Source organism: Choloepus didactylus, chromosome 4 (genome assembly GCF_015220235.1).
Source record: "Choloepus didactylus isolate mChoDid1 chromosome 4, mChoDid1.pri, whole genome shotgun sequence".
Classification (NCBI taxonomy): domain Eukaryota; kingdom Metazoa; phylum Chordata; class Mammalia; order Pilosa; family Megalonychidae; genus Choloepus; species Choloepus didactylus.
This window is the reverse complement of record NC_051310.1, coordinates 35424720-35449671: the sequence shown is the minus strand read 5'-3', so window position 1 is coordinate 35449671 and position 24952 is coordinate 35424720. Positions and strand designations below refer to the sequence as shown.

Below are 24952 nucleotides of genomic sequence, written 5' to 3'. Positions count from 1 at the left end.
TGTTACTACAATAAAAATAAAAAAACAAAAACAAAACAAACCCCACAGGACAGTACAACACAAACACTGACCCTAACATAAACCATGGCTATAAATCATAAAAATGTTCTTTCATGAACTGTAACAAACGTACCATACTAATGCAAGGAATTAATAATAGCGTGGTATATGTGAACTCCATATTTGATGCATGATTTTTCTGTAAACCTACAACTTCTCTAATTAAAAAAAAACAAAAATAATAGTGTGGTTAAAAAAGAAACACATGAAGGTTTATATGTTGAAAACTACAAAATGCTGGTGAAAGAAATAAAAAAGATCTAAATAAATGGAAAAGCAGATCTTGTTAAGTCTCCTTTGATTCTTATCAAAATTCCAGCAAGACTTTTTGTAGACAGAGACAGGATTATTCTAGAATTTATATGGAAAGGCAGAAGACAAGAATAGCTAAACCAAATTTGAAAAAAAGAATAAAGTGGGAAGAATCAGTTTACCAATTTCAATATTTCTTATACAGCTACTCACAGTAATCAAGACTGTGATATTGGTGGAGGGATGGAATGGAACAGAGAACCCAGAAATAGATCCACACAAACATGACCACCTGATTTTTGACAAAGATACAAAAGCAATTTTAATGGAGGAAGCATAGCCTTCTCATAAAATGATGTCAGAACAAATGGACATCCATAAGCAAAAAAATGAACCTCAACCTAAGACTCACATCTTATACAAAATGGATCATAGCCTTAAACATAAAATGTAAAACTTTTAGGAAAAGAACATAGAAGAAAATCTTTAGGATCTATGACTAGTTAAAGAGTTATTAGACTCAACACCAAAATCATGAACAAAAGGAAAACTGGTAAATTTTCTTTATCAAATTTAAAACTTTTACTCTGGGAAAGACCTGTTAAGAGCATGAAAAGACAAGCTACAGACTGGGAGAAAATATTTGCAAACCATATATCCAACAAAGGACTAGTATCTAGAATATATGAAAAACTCTCAAAACTCAAAAGTAATTGTTGAAAGAGCTGAAAAAGAGTTCAGACTTCAATTAGAGATATGAATGAAGTGGATCTGGTTAGGACTAAGGCAAATCAGGCCAAAGGGTAAAGGATGATACTGACTGGGTTTTAAAACTACAACTTTTGTGTGAGACCAAGGGAGGAGATGTTTATTTGGTGCAGGATCTATATTTTCTGTAGCACACTAGATAATTTAACTTGTACAATCAATTTACTTGAACACTATAGGTGCATGGAGCTTTGAATGGGAAATGGGATTTGATGAGTTTGTACAGGTTGGGGTGAAATCCCAATACATCCCAGAGTGATACAGACAGAGAGTAAAAGTGTATTGCAGGGCCCCCTAAGGAACTGGGAAGAAATGCGGAAATGCTGGACTTCCCCACCTGGGTTACTGTTGATTTTCTCGCACACATTGAGGACTGCCAATTTGGTGGGCCGAGCCCTCAAAATCTGGGGTTTCTCTTGTGAGGCTTGTTGATGCAAAGGAGAGGCTAAGCCTACTTAAAATTGCACCCAAGAGAGCCTCTTTGTTGCTCAGATGTGCTCCCCCCACCAAGCCCACTTGGCAGGTGAACTCACTACCCTCCCCTCTCATGACATCCAGGGGTGTGAAGCCCCCTGGCAACGTAGGAAATGACTCCTGGGTATGAGCCTGAACCCAGCACTGTGGGACTGAGAAAATCTTTGACCAGAAGGGGGAAGAGAGATGAAACAAAGTAAGGTTCCAGTGGCTGGGAGATTTCAAATAGTCAAGAGGTCACTCTGGAGGGTATTCTTATGCACTACATAGATACAATGTTTTAGTTTTTAGTGTGTTGGAATGGCTAGAGGGAAATACCTGAAGGTGCTGAACTGTAACCCAGTAACCTTGATTCTTGAAGACAGTTGTATAACTATGTAGCTTGCACAGTGTGACTGTGTGATTGTGAAAACTTCGTGGCTCGCGCTCCCTTTATCCATGTGTGGACAGATGAGTGGAAAAATGGGGACAAAAATTAGATGAATAGGGTGAGATGAAGGAGATGGAAAGTTTTGGGTGCTCTTTTTTGCTTTTATTTTTATTTTGGAGTAAGGAAACGATTCAAAAATTGATTCTGGTGATGAACGCACAACTGTATGATGGTGCTGTGGATAACTGACTACACTGTGGATGACTGTAGGGTGTGTGAACATATCTCAATAAAACTGTATTTCAAAAAAAAGCAACTCAACAGTAAAAAAATCAAATCCAATCAGAAAATGGGCAAAAGACCTACAAGGATACACAAATGGCAAATAAATACATAAAATGTTGTTCAACATCATTAGTCATTAGGGAAATGTAAAATAAAGCCACAATGAAACCACTTCATACCTATCAGAATGGCTAAAATTGAAAAAAAAGGTGGGGGGGGTAAGTATCCAATGTTGCTGAGGATGTAGAGAAACTAGATCACTCAGATATGGCTGGTAGGAATGTAAAATGGCACAGTTTCCCTGGAAAACAGTTTGGTAGTGTCTTGAGAACTAAACAACCATATGATTCAGGAATTGCACTCCTGAGCATTTATCCCAGAGAAATGCAAATTTATGCTCATCAAAAACCTGTACACAGAGTCTTCCAAATGCTTCATTCCCTCCTCCTCCTCAACTTTAAAAGGAAGAATCCTCCTCTTCTTAGGCTTCAAATGATATTAGAACAACTTCATTCTGTGGAAGTAAAGCCTAGTTTCATGGCTGTTTCCAGCATTAGTTCCAGCTATACAGTTTTGTTGCTCATTAAGGTCCTTCCTGATGGGAGATTTTGGGGTGCTTCTCTCTCCTCTGTGTAGTTGGTAGTTTGGGTGGTGAAGAGATGTCTGACAAAGACTCCACCTGGGGTATTTGTACCATCTCTGTGTTCTAGTTTGCTAATGCTGCCAGCATGCAAAACACCAGAAGTGGATTGGCTTTTATAAAAGGGGGTTTATTTGGTTACACAGTTGAGGTCTTAAGGCCATAAAGTGTCCAAGGTAACACATCAGCAATCAGGTACTTTCACTGGAGGATGGCCAACGGCATCCAGAAAACCTCTGTTAGCTGAGAAGGCACGTGGCTGGCATCTGCTCCAAAGTTCTGGTTTCAAAATGGTTTTCTCGCAGGACGTTCCTCTCTAGGCTGCAGTTCCTCAAAAATATCACTCTTAGTTGCACTTGGGGTATTTGTCCTCTCTCTCTTCTCTGGAGCAAGGGTCTGCTTTCAACAGCCGTCTTCAAACTGCAGTTCCTCTCTCAGCTTCTGGGTATTCTTCAGAGTGTCCTCTTGGCTATAGCTCCTCTTCAGAATGTCACTCTCAGCGGCACTGAGTTCCCTCTCTTTGCCAGTTCATTTATATGGCTCCAGTGATTAAGGCCCACCCTGAATGGGTGCAGCCACGCCTCCATGGGAATATTTCATCAGAGTTATCACCCACAGTTGGGTGGGGCATATTTCATGGAAACACTCAAAGAATTACAATCTAATTAACACTGATAGGTCTGCCCACACAAGATTACATCAAAGATAATGGCGTTTGGGGGACATAATACATTCAAACCAGCATACTAAAGTAGATACTCAAATCCAGCAAAAAAGAGGAGTAGCGGCAGCGAAGAGCAAGTAGTGTCTTGGCACAGTGAAGAGCCCAGAGCATAGAACAGAAACAGAAGAGTGAATCACATATTATTAGTAGAATTTCTGGTGCTATGCTTAGAATGGCAGAGTATTCTGGTTTGGTCTCCTCTTATTTTATCAAGTATTTATTCCTGTGCTTCAGTCAGTAAAAGCACAAATTATTGGTGATCCATTGCTATATGGAGATGTTTGGTTGTGGCTGGAATTCTTTCTTACATCAATTTTCAGTGCTTTCTGGGAGCTCCCCTAATTTGTGCTCAGCAAAGTTGTCAATGCCATTTGGTTTCAAGATATAGTTGATCTGGCACTTGAAGTATCAGGGAGGAAGCCTAACCCATTCCCTAGTGTCAGCAAAATAACTGCTGACATGCTCTTCAACTTTTTGCTACAGGCTATTTTCCTCATCCAGAGGATATTTATGAGTCTCTTTCCCATCCACCTTGTTAGTCAGCTGGTTAGTCTCTTGCATATGTTCCTTCTCTTCTCTCTTAACTGCTCTGAAGATCGCTGGTCCAAAGGAATTGAAACACACCAGCAGTTGAAAATATATAAAGGAACTGGCCTTACTACTTTGGATTTGGTTTGTCCTTGGCTTTTCTCACAGCAATGCAGTCCTCATACATTATCAGTAGCTACCTCTTCTTACCTTCTTTCCTTTAATCATCAGTGCCAATGAAGCAAAGACCCCTGGCAAAGCATATACCTTTTCCAGTTGTGCCTCTTCTCCTTAGTGGTCTTAAGCAACAGACTCTTTCACAAGATAGTCTATCTGTAGTCTGCCCTGAGTAGCTCAACTCCTGAAGAGAAGGTTCTCTTCACCATATCCATTACCTGCCAAACCAAAGGCTGCTGCAGGCCACTGAATCTCCTGCCCTCTGAAGGGGGTGGGTGGGATTGGTAGGAGGCTGTGGAAGATCTTTTCCTTGTTCACCTTACCCTTCCCAGGCACTGTGCCAAAAGCCCTCTCTCTACACATTCCCTTCTCACCAAGGAACTGGAAGTATTGTCTCTGGTGCACGTAAGGCAGAATCTCTTAATACATGTGGATTTTTAACACCACTGTGAGTCTGAAAGGACCACAGGTTTTTCTGCAACTATTTTCTAGCCTTTGCCAGCCCCTGTGTCTGGAATGATCTGAATACTTTGTTTTTCTCCCTGTGCCATTTACCCTCAAATCTCCCATTCCTGCCTTCCACCACCCTTGGATGAACGGATTTTGTAAATCTAGCTGTTGTAATTTGTGGATTTGCTATTTTTGTTTTTTCCTGTGAATCACATACATCAGATGTGGGGGTATAGGAGTTGTTCCTGGGCACTCCAGTTATAGCTGTCACTGTCTTGTTCCTGTAACTCAGAGTTAGGTATTGGATCTCTCGCTCCACTGCAAAAAACGAGTCATAAGACATTGGATAGGAGGAAAGACCTCCCAGCCAGACCTGCTGGTTTTCTTCTTGTTTGGTTTTGTTTTGTTTTTCAATTTTTTTAAAACTGAGATTGTTCACAAACCATACAATTATCCAAAGATCCAAGGTGTACAATAAATTGCCCATGGTACCATCATACAGCTGTGCATCCATCACCACAATTAATTTTTTTTCCAATTTTTAGAACATTTTCATTACTCCAGAAAAGAAATAAAGACAAAAAAAAAAAAAAAAAAAAATAAAACTCAAATCCTCCCATACCCCTAACCATGCCCCCCCCTTCATTATTCATTCATAGTTTTGGTATAGTACATCTGTTACTGTTCAAAGAATGTTAAAATACTACTAACTGTAGTATAGAGTTTGCAATAGGTATATATGTTTTTTCCTATATGCCCCTCTATTATTAACTTCTAGTTATAATGTCATACATTTGTTCTAGTTCATGAGAGAGATTTCTAATATTTGTACAGTTAATCATGGACATTGTCTACCACAAGATTCACTGTTTTATACATTCCCATCTTTTAACCTCCAACTTTCCTTCTGGTGACATACGTGACTCTGAGCTTACCCTTTCCACCACCTTCACACACCATTCAGCACTGTCAGTTATTTTCATAACATGCTACCATCACTTCTGTCCATTTCCAAACGTTTAAGTTCACCCTAGTTGAACATTCTGCTCATAATAAGCAACCACTCCCCATCTTTAGCCTCATTCTATATCCTGGTAACTTATATTTCATGTCTATGAGTTTACATATTATAATTAGTTCATATCAGTGAGACCCTGCAATATTTGTCCTTACGTGTCTGTTTTATTTCACTCAATATAGTGCCTCAAGATTTCTTCATCAACCCATTTTTTTTAAGACGGTTTTGTTCACACACCATACATTCCATCCTAAGTAAACAATCGTTGGTTCCCTGTATAGTCATGTATTTACGTATTCAGCACCATCACCACTATCTATATAAGGACATTTCTATTTCTTCCACAAAGAAGGAGGAAGAGTCAAAGAAGGTAGAGGGACATAAGAAAAAGAAAAAAGAAAGCATGAGAGAGAGAGAGAAGGGAAAAAAAATGACAGCTAGAAAGCAACAAAAGGAAAGACAGCATTACACTGAAGTAGAATAAAGAGTCAGACATCACCAATGCTAGGAGTCCCATACCCTTCCCCTATGCCCCGCCCTCCATATGCATTTAGCTTTGGTATATTGCCTTTGTTATATTAAAGGAAGCATAATACAATGTTTCTGTTATAGTCTCTAGTTTGCATTGATTGTATTTTCCCCCCAATCCCACCCTATTTTTAACACCTTGCAATGTCGACATTCATTTGTTCTACCTCACGTAAAAACATATTTGTACCTTTTTTTACAATCGTTGAGCACCCTAGGTTTCACTGAGGTATCAAGTCCCAGTCTTTATCTTTCCTCTTTCGTTCTGGTGTCCCACACGGTCCTAACCTTCCTCTTTCAAGCATGCTCACAGTCATCTTTGTTCAGTATACTTACATTGTTGTGCTAGTATCTCCCAAAATTGTGTTCCAAACCTCTCACTCCTGTCTTTTCCTTTCTGTTGGCAATACTTCCTTTACTGTTTCCTGTAAAGCAGGTACCTTGTTCACAAACTTTGTCATTGTCTGTTTGTCAGAGAATATTTTAAGCTGTCCCTCATATTCAAGGGACAGTTTTGCCAGATATAGGATTCTTAGTTGGTGGTTTTTCTCTTTCAGTATCTTAAATATATCACCCCACTTCCTTCTTGCCTCCATGGTTTCTATTAAGAAATCAGCACATAGTCTTATCAAGCTTCCTCTGTATATGATGGATCGCTTTTCTCCTGCTGCATTCAGGATTCATTCTTTATCTTTGAAATTTGATAATCTGATTATTAAGTGTTTTGGTGTAGGCCTATTCAGATCTATTGTTTGGGGTATGTTGAGCTTCTTGGATCCATAATTTTATGTCTTTCATAAGAGATGAATTTTTCCCATCTCTTATGAGATTATTTCCTCTATTATTGCTTCTGCCCCTTTTCCCTTCTCTTCTCCTTCTGGGAAACCAATGACCCGTACATTCCTGTATTTCATTTGGCCTTAAGTTCCTGGAGATGTTGCTTGTATTTTTCCATTCTTTTCTCTATCTGTTCTTTTGTGTGTAGGCTTTCAGGTGCCTTGTTCTCCAGTTCCTGAGTGCTTTCTTCTGCCTCCTGAGATCTGCTGTTGTATGTTTCCATTGTGTCTTTCATCTCTTGTGTTGTGCCTTTCATTTCCATAGATTTTGCCAGTTGTTTTTTCAAACTTTTCATTTCTACCTCATGTACGCCCAGTGTTTTCATTATATGCTTCATCTCTTTTGCCATATCTTCCCTAAACTTTTTGAATTGACTTAGCATTAGTTTAAATTCCTGTATCTCAGTTGAAATGTAAGCTTGTTCCTTTGACTGAGCCATAACTTTGTTTTTCTTAGTGTAGGTTGTAGTTTTCTGTTGTTTAGGCATCTGGTTTCCTTGGTTACCCCAAAAAAGGTTTTCCCAGACTAGAACGGGTTCAGGTCTTAGAAGAAGGCAATAGTATCACATCTCCCTGAGGGTGTGTCTTAGAAGATTGGTGCACCCTGTGAGGCCTCAAGTCACTGTGCTTTTCCACCCAGCAGGTGGCGCCTGTCAGCCTGTAGCTCCAGACTGGTGTAAGGAGGTGTAGCCCATGGTTGTTTTCCCCCAGGCTCTGGGGTCCAGTTCTGAATGGAGGGCAGGTAGTAGAGCTGGGACCCACCTATTTCCTCTTAGGGAAGATACCCCCCTTAGGGAGAGGTCATTAGCATTTGAATAGACTCCACCTGTGCTATTTCCACCCTTGTCTGAGTCAGAGTGCTGGGAACTGAAAATGGCTGAGGCTTTCTCCACTAAGCTGAAAAAGGGACAGAAAGCCCCCTTCAGCCAGTCTGCAGCCACCCTCCATCTCTCCAAGAGCAGTAGTCACCAAAAGCCTCTGTCTGCTTGTTGGGGATTCGTAGCTTGCATTGAGCAGTCCACGCTTGCTAATTAACACCCTAAATGGAGCTCAACTGAGCTATATTCGCTTGCTGGGGGAGTGCTGCTCTCTAGCTCCACAAGGCTTTGCAGTTTGGGTTGTGGGGGGAGGGGACTCCCGGCTTGGATCTGCAGTTTTTACTTATAGATTTTATGCTGTGATCTTGGGTATTCCTCCCAGTTCAGGTTGTTGTATGATGAGTGGACAACCATGTTTGCCCCCTGCAGTTATTCCAGATTATTTACTTGCTGTTACTAGCTGTTTATTAGTTGTTCCAGGAGGACAAACTGGCTTCCACTCCTCTCTATGTCGCCATCTTCTTCCAAAAATCCCCCTGACCTGCTGGGTTTTGATGAGTGATTTTCTTTCTTTCCCTTCTAGGGGAAAAAGCTTTATGCACTGGTACATTTTAAGAACCCCAAGTGTGCTGAGGTACCAATTCTGGACAAGTGCCACTGCAACACAGAATGGTCAGAGAACCTAAACTTTTAAACTCTGAGAGGTCTAAAATTTACCACTGGCCACTACCATGTCTGGTATTTCAAAGGACTAATGGGTGCTGTGAATAGGAACTGATGGGGTAAATCTTTTAAACACATTATACCTGTTATGGGGGGGAGACAGGAGGGAACCTGCACACAAATCTTTACAGCAGCTTTACTCATAATAGCCCCAAACTGGAAACAACCCAGATGTCCTTCAAAAGGTGAGTGGTTAAACTAACTGTGGTACATTCATACCACAGAACACTACTCAGTAATAAAAAAAAATCATCTACTGATACACTCAGCAACCTGGATGAATCTCCTGAGAATAATGCTGGGTGAAAAAGGCCATCTCAAAAGGTTACATACTGTATGATTCCATTCACACAACACTCTTGAAATAACAAAATTATAGAAATGGAGACCAGATTAGTGGGTTGTCAGGGGTTAAAGAAAGAGTGGATACAGAAGGGAAAAGAGATGTAGCTACAAAAGGATAACATGAGGAATCATTGTGGTGATGGAAATGTTCTATAGCTTGATCGTTTCAATGACAGCATCCTGGTATTATAGTTTTGCAAAATATTACTATATAGTGACACTGGGAACACGGTACACCAGATCTCACTGTAGTAGTTCCTTCTACCACATGTGAATCTACAATTATCTCAACATAAAAAGTTTAATTTTTTATAAAAAGTGCTGGTACATAATTATAAGGATATGAATTGCTCCCCACTGATGGCAAGGAGGTGGGGTGCTGCTAACTCTTGTGGAAAGGAGTCTCTGAGTAAGGCATTCAAACAAAGGAGGAGGTATATGGAGGGGACATGGTTTGGGAGCCACCTTATCTAGAGACTTCCTCTGTTAGAAAAAAAAGAAAACTGAGAACCAGTCAAGCAAACATACACAAAGCTCCTTAAAGCCCTACCATTATGGTCTGATTTCAAAGCATACGGTCTTATTTCTGTGAATACCAAACTGGCCAATATTTAATGACACCCTCAAAAGGAAGTCAAGCAAGGCACACAGGAAAGATGGGATCTCAACACATTACATGGATATGCTGCAGCACCAGGAGTCACAGAGTGCACTTTTAGACTTCAAAGCCAGTGAGCATCTGTTAGAACATGAGGAAAAAAATTAAAGTAGAGATAAAGGCCTCAATTCTTAGATAACAGAAGCTTGGGCAGGCATTCTTCAGTGAGAAGTAGAACACAGCAGATGTGGGATTAAGGTCAAAGTGCTTTTACTTGTAAAGTTTTCAAAAATCAGTAGATTTACCTCTTGTCTATTCTGGTACCCTTATACTTAAGACCTTACCAGGCTGATGACCTAGCAATTCCACTGCTAGAGAAATGAAAATATATGGCCACACAAAAACTTATACATGAATGTTCATAGCAGCATTATTCGTAATACTCAAAAAGTAGAAACAACCCAAATGTCCATCAACTGATGAATGGATAAATACAACGTGGTATATCCATACAATGGAACATTATTAAGCAATAAAAAAAATAGTAATGATTTATGCTACAACATGGATGAGGCCAGAAACAAAAGCCACATATTTTATGATTCCACATATATGAAATATCCAGAATAGGATATAGAGACAGAAAATAGGTTAGTGGTTGCCTAGAGCTCAGGAGGGGGACAGATGTGAGAGGTGGCACCAAGAGGGTTGACAGGGTTGGGAAAAAATGGGGAGTGACTGCTAATGGGTTTGGGTTTCTTTCTGAAGTGATGAAAATGTTCTGAAATTCACTGTGGTGATGGCTGCATAGCTCTGTGAATATTAAAAGCCACTGAATTGTATAATTTAAATGGATGAACTGTATGGTATGTGAATTAAATTTTAATAAAGATCTTACTATTAAAAAAAAAAAAAAAAAAAGAAAGAAAAGAAACCTACCAGGTTGAAAAATTTTGTAGTAGGGACTATAGGCCACATTTAATCCACCAAGCTTTACTGTGATTTCGTAACGCCCAGCCCTGCGCACAGTGAAGGCCACCTTCACCACGTTGGAATTGGGCTCCTGAAGGACTTCCTGAGTCACTGGAATTTCCACTGCTAGCTCGACATGAGAGATGTGAACTCTTAGTCCCACAGGCCGAAGTGCGGGGAAAGGCTGCCCATTCTTATAGAATAACTGCAGTGGGGAGAAGAGAGGTACCCATTAGTGATCAGAGGGAAGACCATTCCCCATGTGACCAGTTAAGAGTGTGGGAGAAAGGAGGTAGCAGGCAAAGGTCACACTGGTAAATGTCAGTTCCACCTGCTCCTGCAGTCCTGCTCATGGAAACACAGAGAAAACATTCTCTCAATACTTCAAAGAAATCAGTAAATCTTGGACAAATTTTTAGTATGTTCAGAGGGCAGGGGTAAAATATAATACTGAATCAAGAAAACATCAATTTAAATTTGACATTTCTGAACTACAAATGCTATCCCGTCCACATCCCTCTCCCCAATCTTACCAGCCCTTATTATATTATGAATGCTAATCCAGACTTAAAAAGCTAAGTCAGCCAGTACCATAGGTACTGAGTGAACTAAAGCACAGGCAAGGGAAGATGTGGTTCAGGCTTTCAAGCCAGCAAAATGCAGTGGGGAAATCACTGCAGAAGTCAGAAAACTTTTTCTGTCAAGTGTAAAGATAGTAAAAATTTTTGGCTCTGCCGGCCATATGTAACTACTTAGATGTCATAATTACTAAAGTGTGAAAGCAGCCATAATCAATACATAATGAATGAGTGTGACTGTGTTCCAACAAAACTTCATTTATAGAAATAGGCAGCAGACCTGATTTGGCCATCAGGCCATAGTTTGCCAATCCCTGATCTGCAACATGTTTTCAGTAGTATTTTTCTTATTTTGAAAAGGTCACATTTAGCTTTATACTTCTTAAAGCTAAGCACTTGTCAAACCAAAATGATAAGAGAAATTCCTGACTTTTCAGTTATTAACTATTCCCAATTTCCTGCAAGGGCTTGAGAGACCAGGGAAAATGCTGACATTTCAGGCCAGCACCACCAATGGACTGAACCAGGCTCTGGAAATAAAGTGACTCAGAAATCCCAATGGGTATGGAGACAGAAACATTCCCTTACATGCACTCGGAAGGCCATGCTGTGGCCCACCTCATAGGGGTCCTTCCAATCCCAGGAAACTTTGCAAGACCGGGGATCCAGATAATTTCCCCGCACGTAGTCATAAATAGTCCGGTCCCCTCGGCGCTCACGGTCCTCATTCTGGAGGAAGCTGACTACACGTGCGGCAAGCTCAAAGAGGAACTTAATTGTGAAGAAGAATGCAACCACAGACACTGTGATTCCACCTATGTAAAAGAGAGAACATACATCACCTGCCAGTTACATTTTACAACTTCTCGTTATGGAACAGGCTAGCCATCTCTCAAAAATTAAGGAAATCAGGATGAGAACACAAGACCTGAAAAGAAATACTGTACTGGGTCAGTACTCCTGAGGATGAAGAAAGGAAATTCCAAATGGGGGTCAGCGACCAAAGCCCTCGGGCCAAATCCTGCCTATGGCCTATATCTTTGTAAACAAAGTTTTATTGGAATGCAGCCACCTCATTCATTTACACATTGTCTACGGCTGCTTGTGTGCTACACTAGCAGAGTTAAGCAGCTGTGACAAAAACTTTATGGCCCACAAAGCTGCAAATATTTGCTATGTAGCCCTTACACGAAAAGTTTGTCTTGTTGTATACCATGGACCACGTATAATAATGACCACCTCCCAACCCCCACCTCCTGCATGTGCTAGGCCCTTACAGAAGTAGCAAAAAGGCATGTGCATTCTGTTCTCTCCATTTGGAAGCCTTCCCCTCACTGGTTGCCTTGGGAAAATCATGTCATCCTTCATGTCTCACTTCAGGGAACAAATCTTCCATAAGTCCTTCCCAATCCCCCACCACAGCTAGGGATTCTCTCTTCTGGCCTCCCTCAAACTCCTGTACATTGACCTATTTAAATTTTTTTCCTTTTTTGACTTGATCATCTCCCCCATCATGTTATGAATCCTTGAAGGTGGATTTTCACCTTATTTGACTTTGACTCTACAGTAAACAGTGTCTGGCACTGACTACAATTACTCAATAAATATTTCCAAAATGAATGAATCCCTCTGCCAATTCTGTAAAGGTACACTCTGGCATGGCTGAAAATATATTTCTTGGTCTATTTTCAAGGGTAAAGAGGGTATATAAGGAGATGAAAACGATGTAAGCAACCCTAACCAAAAGGTAATAAAAAGGACTCGTTCCATAACTTACCAATAACGTAAAACATTAGGTCCCTTCAATGCCAACAGGTAGCCGAGGATCACAGCTGCAGCTGAAAAGGAAAATACGTTTAGTCTTTTCCCCAACTCTTCCTTAGAGCCATCTCAGTGAGACAAGGTAGAGCAGATAGCTTCAGCCAACGAACTCTCTCTAGAGCCTTCCTACCCCTCAGGTACCCTAAGACATATTTCACAGAAACAAAGGAAGGCTGCATCATTCCCCCAAAGACCTCCCATTTACCAAACACCCTAGGAATATCATGAATAGCCACTTACTTTGTCACTAATTATAAAAAGCAATAATACTACTTTCATTTTCTTAAATCCAGGATTCCCAAGACAGTTTCCCGCTCCCATGCAAAATAGTGCTAATTAACAAAGGAAAGAGGATAATGGAGTTAACTTTCTCTTTATAGTTGCCTCCTGGAAGTAATTCATCTAAGCAGAAATACCTATATAAAATGTTGATTTTAAAAAGCAAGTATTAACATCATGTTGGCATTATGTAATTAAAATGAACTCTGTGTCATCCCAACAATAAGCACTGGGCCAACAGAGAAGTCTTTTATGCTGTTACCAATCAGAAAAACTAATGCGCCCTGTGGAAGATGAATTCAACAGAGAGGCCAAGGGGAGGAACAAGAAGAGGAGGCTACACTTTTTATCCTAAGTGGTGTTTGCAAAGGTCAGAATAGCTGAAATGCAGGGCCAAGTATGGGAGGAAACGTTCACTGTTATTAAACTTGTTTTCAGAATAAAAGACTTCAATCTTCATTACTCATTTGAATCATCCCAACGTACCACCAAGGAAAGTTGCATTGTACACTGACATCATATCTTATCACTGAGTTTCTCTAATTTCGATTTTTACACTTAGTATAAGCTGAATAGCACTTCTTTCTGCAATGCACTGAACTCATACTTTTTTTTCAAATCAATATAAATTAAAGTTATCAATGTCATCTTGACCTAGAACCTCTTATTAGCACTAGACTATCACTTAAGAGAAAAGACAGCTGAAAATTTCTAGGCTCAGATTTGGGAGGGACCAAAGCAGCTTTTTTTATGCAGTATGCATTTCATCTGATTATGCTGTAAAAATTCAAGAGAAAGAGAGAAATGGCCATTAGTTTCTCTGATAACAATATGTCCAATAGAACCCACAAAGAGTAGGTAATTTGAGGAATGACCTTCACAAGTTTCATAGAAACCGCTATTCAAACTGGTATCTGAAGTCCTACCAGAAAAGAAGCCCACACTTGGAACATTAGCATTGTCAATACACATGCATTAAGGGGCACAACTACTGAGGCTTCTTCCCAAACAAGCACCTTGTCTCCTGGAATCCTATGCTGAAATGATGTTATCATCTTTCAAAAATCATAATCTGTCTATACCTTGCAGGAGGTACTAGATGACTTGGGATCAAAACTGACAGTTTAACTGTCTTGGGTACTCCCTTGGCTGGACGCCATCCAATCTGATCCTGGATGTGAAAGCTCTAGTCCTCAGGGAAGTCATGGCACTCAGCAGAAAATGAAGTCTATGTGGCTGATGCTGCAGGACTTTGGTCTCAAGTCTCTTCTTGTTCCTTGGAGGAATAAGGGCAGTGCCAAATCTATGGCACGAGTCATGAGGGCTGAGAAGATTCCTTATCTACTATCTCTGGGAACTACAATAAACTTCTCTGTGAGAGATAGCTGACAAGCAGTAAGTCAGAAGCCTGGAGACCAGTTCCAGGGCTGCAACTTACTTTGCGACCTGTCTGGCCGTCAGAATTCTCACTGCTGTAAAAAGAGTTGAGATTTAATCATTTCCATTGCACCATGTCCTGTAGTGTGATATGATTTCAATGTAACTTCCCACAGCCATCAAGGCTCTAAAATCAAACAGTATAACAAATAATATATTTTAGAGGATAAGGGCATGGACTCTAGAGCTAGACTGTCCAAGTTCAAATCCTGGCTCTGCCACGTATTATGTGACCTCGGACAAATTATTTAATCTCTCTATACATTATCAGTTTCCTTATCTGTAAATGGGGCATGATATCTGCATGTACCTCATAGGGGTATTGTGAGGATTAAACAAGTTAACACATGTAGACACCCTAGAATAGTGCCTGGCACACAGTGAGTTCTCAGTAAGTTTTAACAATTACTATAATTATTATAATTATTACCTAGTAGCAGTATCACTACTTTCCTGATCCTATGGTCTAGGTGAAATCCTAACTCCTCTTCCTAAAATCTTCCCTTATTTAGAAATTAGAAATTCCTTCCCTCCTCTGAGTTCCCACATTACTTTGCTTTTATTTACCTTATATTACTCATATTCTACCTTTAATTTGAGTCCCTGGTTGGTTTTACTTCCCATACCAAAGTGGTAAATAATATGAGGCCAAGACTAGCCTTAAAAATCTTCAGCAGCATCCAATAGAATTGCATATAGTAATTGCAATAAATGTGAATAAAATATCTGCCAAATGAATAGGGTCAAATGTCTGTTCTTTTCTTTGTCCAGAATGCCTAAGAACTAGGACTTTTCTAGATAGCACCTTCCTTTTAGATACAAAGACCTCTAATTAACAGAACATTCAACTGAGTCAGGGGTTTTAAACTCTTCAGACCAAAAGCTGCCAACTTAATCCAGTTCAACAAGTATGTATCAAATACCTATCCGGAGGGTCTTTCCATGGGTTCTCATGAACAAATGGCATAGTATCAGTTTTATGGTCCTTATTAAGATTTCAATATCTTAAGCTTTTATTTGTCTCCAACAGTTTCTACAGCACCCTCCACTTTCTGCTGCTTACATTCCTCCTTCATAAAACTATTTTGGAATTCTTTCCAAGTCTAATTCAAGCAATAACAAGCAGTATGTTAAGACTCTGTCATACTATTTCATACAATTCAGATACATGAGTATTTTGTTTTATTTTCAGTTCAACTCTTTTGTATCCTTGTTCAGCAAACCGTGATACTCTAAGCTGGCAGAACAACAGGAGCAGAGTCAACTAATAGCAATAGCTACCCTTTATTGAGCCACTAACCATAGACCAAGCACTGGGCTAAGTGCTAAGTGCTAAGAGCTTTACATATGTTAGCCAAAGTAATTATCACAACACCTTGGGTAAATAGGCACTTTCATTCTCATTTCACAGATTAAAAAAAAAAAAAAAAAGCTAGGCTTAGAATAACCTGCTAAATAGCTCACAACTAGTTAAGTGACAAAGCTGAGGCTCAAGTCCATGTCTAACTCTGAAGCCCAAAGCTCTTAACCTCACACTATTCTAAATCATGAAAAAGAATGGAGTCATAGGGATAGGAAGGTGTTGGGGAGAAAAGATTTCAGAAAACAGATAAATGAAAGTATGAAAAACATTAACCACTCTTATGGTGAGGAATCTCAGAGAGAGGTTAAAATTAGAAAGACAGACTCTTCTGGCCCTTTTTATCTTTTGAAATAAAAATAAAACATGACAAAGGAGAATGGAATGCAGTACCAATTATCTAGTGCAGAAATATCACTTCCATACTAAAGGATCCTGGGCAAGTTGCTTAATACCTCAGAACTTTGGCTCATATTACTCACAAGGCAGGCATGGGGGGAGAGGAGTGAAAAGGGGGTGAAAATACTTTAAAATACCTATCTCAAGAGAATGTTAGAAAGTTGATTGGCATGCTTATTCTAAAACTCTTCGGATTTTTTGGAGTGTAGATTTACAAGTATATATCAGATAAATTTTAGTCTTAACACTGAAATCTAGTTGTGAATAAATCATGTCCCAGGAAAGAAACCAGTTTCTTCATATTCAAAGTTAATCCTGTTGGGGACAAAGTCAATTCTCAATGCAGCTGTGTCCTTCAACAGCTATCCTTGTTGAAAAGACTTAAGAACTGGTCACTGAATCCATATTCTGCATCCCCAAAACAACTGTATATCATTCATTCTATTGTCTTACCTTTAAACGAGGGCCCATGTTCTGAGAACTGAATGGAGCATTCCTATTCACCAAAGCAGATAACTTTTGGTCCCTTTCACCTTGTCTTCCAACTTCCACATTGAAGAAAAAAGCCACAGGGTCAACAGAATGGGTCTGTCCATCAGACCTTCACTGAGGGTGTGTCATAGTAAGCAGAAGATCAATATTTCTGGGACAAACTGAGTGACTTCCAGGGTAGAGAAATACGGGCCAAAAATATATCATCCCTGGACTTCTCCCCAATGCAGAGTCTGATCAACTGCCATCAGAAGCATCTGCTCTGGTGTTCCAGGATCCTACCCTAAAAAGAAAAACAGGTGAGTGGGATAGGTGTTTATTTTTGAAGGACAATCCCCAGAAAACAACAAAGACAATAAAACAGGTAGTGGAAACACTAGGACACTAAAAATAATCAAGGGTTGGTAAACTCTGACCAAGGTTTCCCCAATAAAAACTCTATGGTTTCCCTGAGGTCATTCTCCAACTCCACAAGAGAAGTCAACTGGCAACCTCACTGTCTATAACTTCATCACTCCCCAGAAGGAAGATCAAGCACTTCAGCTGATTCTAACCCTTTAGCAGAAACAAACTAGAGCACAAATTTAAAGAGTGAGCCTTATCACAAACACATGCCCAGTTTAATGGAGCTAGAGCACAGGGTCTGGGAACAACCTTACAGAGAAATCGGATGAAAAGATAAGGGCCAGGTTATGGAAGGCCTGATATGCCATGAAAAGGAATCAAGACAATATTCAGTTGGAAAGGGTAAGCCACCGAAGAGCTTTACAACCTAAATCTATCAGTTTATGCACTCTGCTCCCTTTGTGCTCATGCATGCATTTGCAAGACATGGTTAAACAAAGCTGATTTCGTGTTTGTAAGAGTAAAATCTGCTTCTAGGAGTGGAAAAATAATCTGTGAATTTTCAAGATAAAGTCACCAAGTAAAGTCCAGTAAAGTCAGTCAGTAACTCCCAAAGATATTCATGATATTCACGTAGCAGAAAGGGGTTTTGTGGCAATGCCACCATAAAATTAAAGAGATTACTAATCAGTAATAAATGAAAAGAGACTATTATTACATAGCAGAAACTATTCTCAATGCTTTATATGTATTAACTCCATAATGTCTTCACAACACCACCAAGACAAAGATACTACTATCCCTATGTTACAAAGAAGGAAACTGAGGCATAGAAAGGTTAAGATACTTTTTCAAGATTACACAATAAGGGATAGAGCTGAGTCAAACTCAGGGTAACTGGACCTAGAATCTATGCTTTTAACAACTATTCTACCATGGGAAACCAAGGAAGAAAACAAAATGCAAACAAGAGCAAAAGAATAGAACAAGTGAAGTCCAGCAGATCAAGTAAGTTGGCAAACATTTATAATGAAAAATAAGGAAATTTATGTCTTTATTTGAAAATACAGTGATAGACTTGCCAAGTACATGAGCCACTACCTGGGTCAACTAGCAACTGAAATCAGTTTAAAGGATCCACAAACTAGAGAATAGTTAGATAAACTGTAAGAGATTTATGTGATAGAATATTATATTAGCATTAAAACTGGATCTTCAGGAATAACAACACCAGCAAACCATCACAAATAAAACAGTGAATGAGAAAGCAGACACAAAATTGTTTCTATAGCATGAGCATAATTTTAGAAATATAACATAAAGAAGACTAAAGGGAAAAACATAAAAATGTTAATAGTCACCTCCTAGTGTATGGAATTATAGTAATTTTTATTTTCTATTTGTACCTTTTAGTGTTTTCCAAATTCTTAATGATGCAAAGATAAGTAAAAAGTTTCTATTTCTGAAGAATATATACTTCTTAGATATATGCTCTTTTCTAAAAAGGGGGGAGAACAGGCAAATTATCCTTTTTTTCAAATAAAGAAACTGTATAAAGAAATTAAGACAATAGAATTACTGATTTTAATTTTTATTTCTATTTTTATTAATTTTTATTTCTATTTATGATCATGGTGGATCTCCACCCTGTGATCAATTATTTGGTCATTAAATAAAGAACTCCTAGCCCTAACATAATCTTTACTGCCCCCATCATGAACTACCATGCCTACCCTACTGCTTACTCAGGGTCTCTAGTGAGATTCAAGACTCAACCCAAGCACCCCCACACCCACCGCTACCCCAACTTTCTGGTCCAGGCCCAAGCTCCTTTGAGGCTTCCCCCATGACAAAAAGAATCAATCACTTTCTCCTCTGTAATACTCCTATGCTTAAAATATCTCATTATAGCATTTATTAGTCTACGTGTATTACAACTATGCTTATACAGCAGTCTTTCCTACTACATCGTGGGCTTCCTGAGGACACTGACTAATTCTTACCTTTGTCTCCCAGTGGCTAGTATGGTGTTCAGCCTTACTACTTAAAAATCTACACTATCACAAGATCCCCAGGTGATTCATATGCACCATAAAGTTTGAGAAACACCGATCTAGACTCTAGAACAGTAGGCCTGTGAAGATGCCCAAAATTCTGCATCTCTAACAGGATCCCAGGTAATGCAGATGCTGCTGGTCTTTGGACCACACTTTGAATACCAAATACAGAGGTCAGTCACCTATGCCTGTAGATCAAATCCAGAGTCACCTGTTTTTGCAAAAACGCGTTTGTGGAACACAGCCATTTGTTTACATATTGTCTATGGCTATTTTCACACTACAATGGCAAGAGTGAGTAGACAAAGCAAATGGCCTGCAAAACCTAAGACATTTACACTATGCCTCTTTACAGAGAAAGTTTACCAACCCTTGGTGTAGAGGTCATAGTCTTAAAGCTACATAAATGCCTTGAACAAATGAATAAATTTTTATAAATCAAAGAAAGCATAAAAATCATTTTCTTCCAGTTCTACTATTCCCTTTTAGGAAAAGAGCTATAAAACTTACCAAATTATGCAAATGTTTTTCCTGGCTGATTTCAACTCTTATTTAAAAGCCTTATGACTCCCACAGCCAAAGCAGGAATTTTACAATTATTTCCCAATTATTTCCCAAAGCACATGTTTTATACAATTGTGTTTGCATTCCATCAAGGCCACAAGTTCCTAAAAGCAGTACCTCAAGGACTAAACACTGTATCAAGGTTCCTAAAATTATTAGAATACATATTGCTGACTTGGTCTCTAATTTTAAAGTGTTATTCTAAAAAGCTGTGGGAAAAGGATGTGAAAATCTACTTCAGAATTCTGGTGCATAAATAGCTAGTGGCAGCACACAGAATTCCAAATATCAACTACTGTTTTCTAAAAAAGAATTCAAGAACAGGACAAAAGAAAGATATCAGCTTTGTAGAGGATGCAGTCTCCAGCACCCTCCACACAGAAGCATCTGCCATGAGTCCAGGAAATCAAATTAAAAAAAAACAAATCATTCAATTATCAAAAGGCCCACAGGTTAGGGAGGTCTAACTAACGAAGTCCAAAGAAATACAGTGTATCATCAGATACTCTGGATTATTAACTTATAGATACTTTGTATTATTCTCCTTTACTTAATTTCACTCGTTTTATTCTCCTCAACCCAAAATCCCACCATGAAAGACTGCCTTCTCCCATAAAGTTTACACTCTTGAGATATTTATGCAGTTGTGTATTCCTGGTGTCTTGGTTCAGCCAAGTTATACTGTTTTCATTTATATTCTTTCCTCATTGGTCATCCCCTCCAGTCTCAGTCATTCCTGCAGGTCTTCTGTGAACTCTCTCCAGCTGGTCCCCAGCGATCTGGTAATGAGGTGCCTCCAACTGACTGCAGCCTTCCAGAAACAGCCTGGTTTAGTCAGAACAAGATGAGCTCATCCTCCTTGGTTCCATGATGTAATACTCCTCAACAGGCAATCCCCTGAATCACAGAAAGTTAGTACGCTACCATATTAAACTATAAGCCCATCCCAGGCTTCCCAGATTTGGGTATGGAGCATGTCAGAATGCACTACAAGCCAGAGGATAAATGACATACATTCCTGCAGTATCATTTTTATTAAAGGATGGGGTAGGTGGGGAAAAAATAAAAAAATTTCATGTTAAAACAACTATAGATAATAAAATGTCTAAAATATTCACAGATATTTTGTACCTGAGGCAGGAAGGCTGTGTGGGGCTCTGTTTCCAGCCCCTAAGGAATTATATATACACCATTAGAGACAATTAAGCCAAAAAGGTTAGAATCAGAGGCACATAAAGTTAAAATAACTTGCCTAGAGCCACCTGGTTAACAATTGAAGGTATAAGGCAATGCGATTCCAGAGCCTACACTCAACCAGGAATAGAGAAGGGAAGAAAGATATTCTTGGAAAAGTCAGAATGAGAGTTCAGAAATACTGAATTTGAAAATTTAAAGAAATCTGATTTTTAGACTTTAAGTTGGTGAAATGGGACTTCCTATTTACATCTATAAGTAACAAAAACCCAAGAGAGTTTTTTTTTTTAACCGAAGGAGAAGGAGGAACACACATTTTAAAAGAAAGTAACCAGGGACAAAGTGAAACTGACCCTGAAGAGGGTGACAGTTTGAGGGCTGAGAAACCAATAAGAGGATGCAGGTCCAGGGAAGATGTTAGTTGGTATAAAAGGGGAAAAGCTACAGCATGCTTTATTTCCCAATTAGAAGCAACAGGGTTGGTGAACTGTGAGATCAAAAAGATAAAAGAGAACAAAAAGTCAAGGATGAATATGGATTTTCTAAGCTTGAGGCCTGGGTGAATGGCAATAGAAAATTAAGGAGACAGAGCAAATATGGAGGGAAAGATTATAATGAGTACAGACCAGAACATGTTAAGTTTGAAGTATCTATAGCATATCCCAAAGGCAGATGGAAATACGTATCTGAAGCTACAAAGACACCAGCATCCTGAGAGCAAAGACATGGAGAATGGAAAAGATTGCCATGGAAAGCAAGCAGACCAAGAAAAAGACTAATTACAGAATCCTTAGGGGATCAAACTTCCATGTACCAAAAAAAAAAAAAGGAGCTAACAAAGAAGAATAAAAAGGAACAATCTGAGGAGAAAGACTGTAAAAGTGGTTTACTGGAGGCCAAAGGAAGTGAATATTTCAAGAAACTGGTGGTCAGCAAGGTTGAACACAGTAAAAACTCAGGTCAGAGTGGGGACTCAAAATCTGCCTCCAATTTTTTTTCCTGAATTATTTGGGACTCTCATTCTCTGATCTAGCACCTTTTTCAAATGAAATCTATATCCTATTTTCCCCTATTTGCATTGATAATAAAGATATTAACCTAAAATTGACCCAATATTCAACACCAGTAAGTTCTTTGCAACTCAATTCAGTGATACTTATTATTTCAAAATTATTTTAGTACCTATAATAGGTTCAGTTCTAAAGTAATTTAAATCCATTTTCTAATCCTGTGTAAATCACTGGTGAAATTCTCTTGACACAACTTTAAATTAAAAAAAAAAAAAACTTTTAACTTCAGCTTTATTGAGGTATAATTTATATGCAATAAATTACATGCAATAAATAAATGGGAAATTTAAAGTGTACAATTACTTTTGACAACGTATAAGGTCATGACATAAAACAAAATCATGATGTAGAATATTTCATTACCCCAAAAAGCTTCCTCATGCTCTTTTGCAGTCAAAATCTATGCCATATAAATGGAATCACAGAAAATTTGTAGTCTTTTTTTGTGGCATTTTTTTTTCACTTAGCATAATGGTTTTAAATTCACATATGTTATTACATGTATCAGCAGTTCATCTTTACTGTTGGGTAATATCCATTAAATATCCAGTTTAGGCGGAACCTTGGAGTAATCCAGAATGGTTACTCTGATCTTTGTTGATAAGGAAAATGGAGAACCAGGCACCCATGTGGTTCCTAAGGATGGGCTGAAGCTGAGGCCTGGGCCTTGGGTCAAAGCCCTCAATGGAAGATCTCAGGTTTCAACACCGTGTGTCGGCAAAATATTTGATGCTCCACCAGCCTTACATAGAGCTGCCAGAAAGGCTTTGGGAACTGGCAACAGAGCTGCAGAAAAGTCAGTAAAGACTAATGGACCCCTCAAACAAAAACAGCCAAGCTTCTCTGCCAAAAAGATAACTGAGAAGACTGTTAAAGCAAAAAGCTCTGTTCCTGCCTCAGATGACATCTATCCAGAAATAGAAAAATTCTTTCCATTCAATCCTCTAGATTTTGAGAGTTTTGACCTGCCTGAATACCACCAGATTGCACACCTCCCCTCGAATGGAGTGCCTCTCATGATCCTCGAGGAGGAGAGGGAACTTGAGAAGCTGCTAGAGCTGCGTCCCCCTTCCCCTGTGAAGATGCCCTCTCTGATGTGGGAGTTCTACTCTGTTGCAGACTCCTTCAAGCATTCTGTCGACCCTGGATGTTGAATTGCCACCTGTTTGCTATGACATAGATACTTAAATTCTTAGTGCCTTATAGTTTGTGTATATTTTTTTGTATCAATAAAGCAATTCTTTGTTTAAAAATATATATCCAGTTTGGGGCTATTAGGGATAAAGCTACTATGAACATTCAAGTACAAGTCTTGTGTGGACACATGTTTTTATTTCTCTAAGACAGTAGGATTGCTGGGTCATATGGTAAGTGTATATTTAACTTAAAAGAAACTGCCAAACTGTTTTCCAAAGCAGCAGTAGTATTTTGTGCCCTTCAGCAATATATGTGAGTTCCAGTTCCTCTACATCCTCATCAACACTTGGTATTGTAGTCTTTTTAATTTTACCCATTCTAAGAAGTATGAAGTGGTATCTCATGGTGGGTTTTAATTTTCATTTCCCTAATGACTAATGATATTTAGCATCTTTTCGTATGCCTACTGGCTATTTATATAGCTTCTTTGGTGAACTGTCTGTTCCAATCTTTTGACATTTTTAAAAATTGGGCTGTCATACTAATGAGTTTTAAGAGTTCTTTATATATCCTGAATAAAAATTCTTTACCAGATACACACTTGACAAACATTTTCTCCAGTCTGTGGCTTACCTTTTCATTTTTTTTTTAACAGTATCATTTAAAGAGAAAAGTTTCTAACGATGAAATCCAACATCATTTTTTTTCTTTTACTTTTTATAGCCCATGCTTCTGTGTCCTATTTAGAAAAAAACTGCCTAATCAAGGTCATGAAGATTTTGTTTTCTTGTAGAAGTTTTATCTAAAAATTTCACAAGAGTATATCTCTAAAAGATTTTTAATGATATATTTTTAAACTTCTTGCATTCCATTTATCTTACAATTATTCCGTTTTATTACACCTTTGTTTCTTTCTAATTCAACCTGCCATTTACTAAGCACTATTTAACTTATAGGCTATTTCTGAATTGGGGAAGATTTTTATCTTTTAACAGATTTTCCTCCTTTTAAAACCTTTAAAAAAGGGCATTTCTAAATTTAGTCAAGGTTTTAGTCCCTGAAGTCTCCCCAAATTGATAACAAAACCTCTGCACCCCGATGCTGGTTCTTAAAACAACAAAATTCCACAACCTATAACATGCACCTTCAGGTTAAGCAAGGGACTACTTACCATTCCATGTTTAAGGAGAAACTTTTACAAGATCATTCTCACTGTATTGAGTCACTCTAACCTACAATGAAGCTGGAGAAAGTTAATTTATTATCACTCACTGGTTAAAAGGAAATTTAGGAAGCAAAAGAATGAAGCTGGACCCTTACCTTCCACTATATACAAAAATTAACTCAAACTGGACTAAAGACTTAAACTTAAGAGCTAAAACTAGCTCTTGGAAGAAAACATAGAGGGAAATCTTCATGACCTTGGCTTTGGCAATGATGTCTTAAATATGACATCAAAAGCAGAGACAATGAAAAAAAAACTGGACTTAATCAAAATTAAAAACTTTAATGCCTCAAAGGACATTATCAAGAGGATAAAAAAACAACCTGAAGAATGAGATAAAATATTTACAAATCATATATCTGATAAGGATTTAATATCCAGAATATATAAAGAACTCCTAGAATGAAACAACAAAAAGACAAGCAACC

The 24952-nt window shown here is 38.6% G+C and overlaps 2 protein-coding genes and 1 pseudogene across 4 annotated transcripts in view; 2 read left to right on the top strand and 1 right to left on the bottom strand.

The window, feature by feature from the left end:
* AREL1 (apoptosis resistant E3 ubiquitin protein ligase 1) overlaps positions 1-24952 on the bottom strand; it is a 46564-nt gene that overhangs the window by 15246 nt on the left and 6366 nt on the right. For 2 of the 3 annotated variants that reach the window (XM_037832294.1, XM_037832296.1), the window contains exons 2-5: positions 16894-17215; positions 12922-12982; positions 11733-11959; positions 10534-10771 (exon numbers count right to left, since the gene is read on the bottom strand). In XM_037832294.1, the coding sequence (XP_037688222.1) occupies positions 10534-10771; positions 11733-11959; positions 12922-12937 (481 nt within the window). In that variant the 5' untranslated portion in view covers positions 12938-12982; positions 16894-17215. The remainder of the gene's footprint in view (positions 1-10533; positions 10772-11732; positions 11960-12921; positions 12983-16893; positions 17216-24952) is intronic. The other variant, XM_037832295.1, reaches the window with a different exon arrangement.
* LOC119530866 lies at positions 1628-4528 on the top strand (annotated as a pseudogene).
* Positions 22741-23316, top strand: LOC119531244 (securin-like). The gene has a single exon (XM_037832297.1). It carries the CDS (start codon positions 22741-22743, stop codon positions 23314-23316), a length of 576 nt encoding a protein of 191 aa, XP_037688225.1.

What these genes read in the sequence shown, in the direction of transcription:
- LOC119531244 (XM_037832297.1), top strand. Translation starts at nt 22,741, where the DNA reads ATGGTTACTCTGATCTTTGTTGATAAGGAAAATGGAGAACCAGGCACC.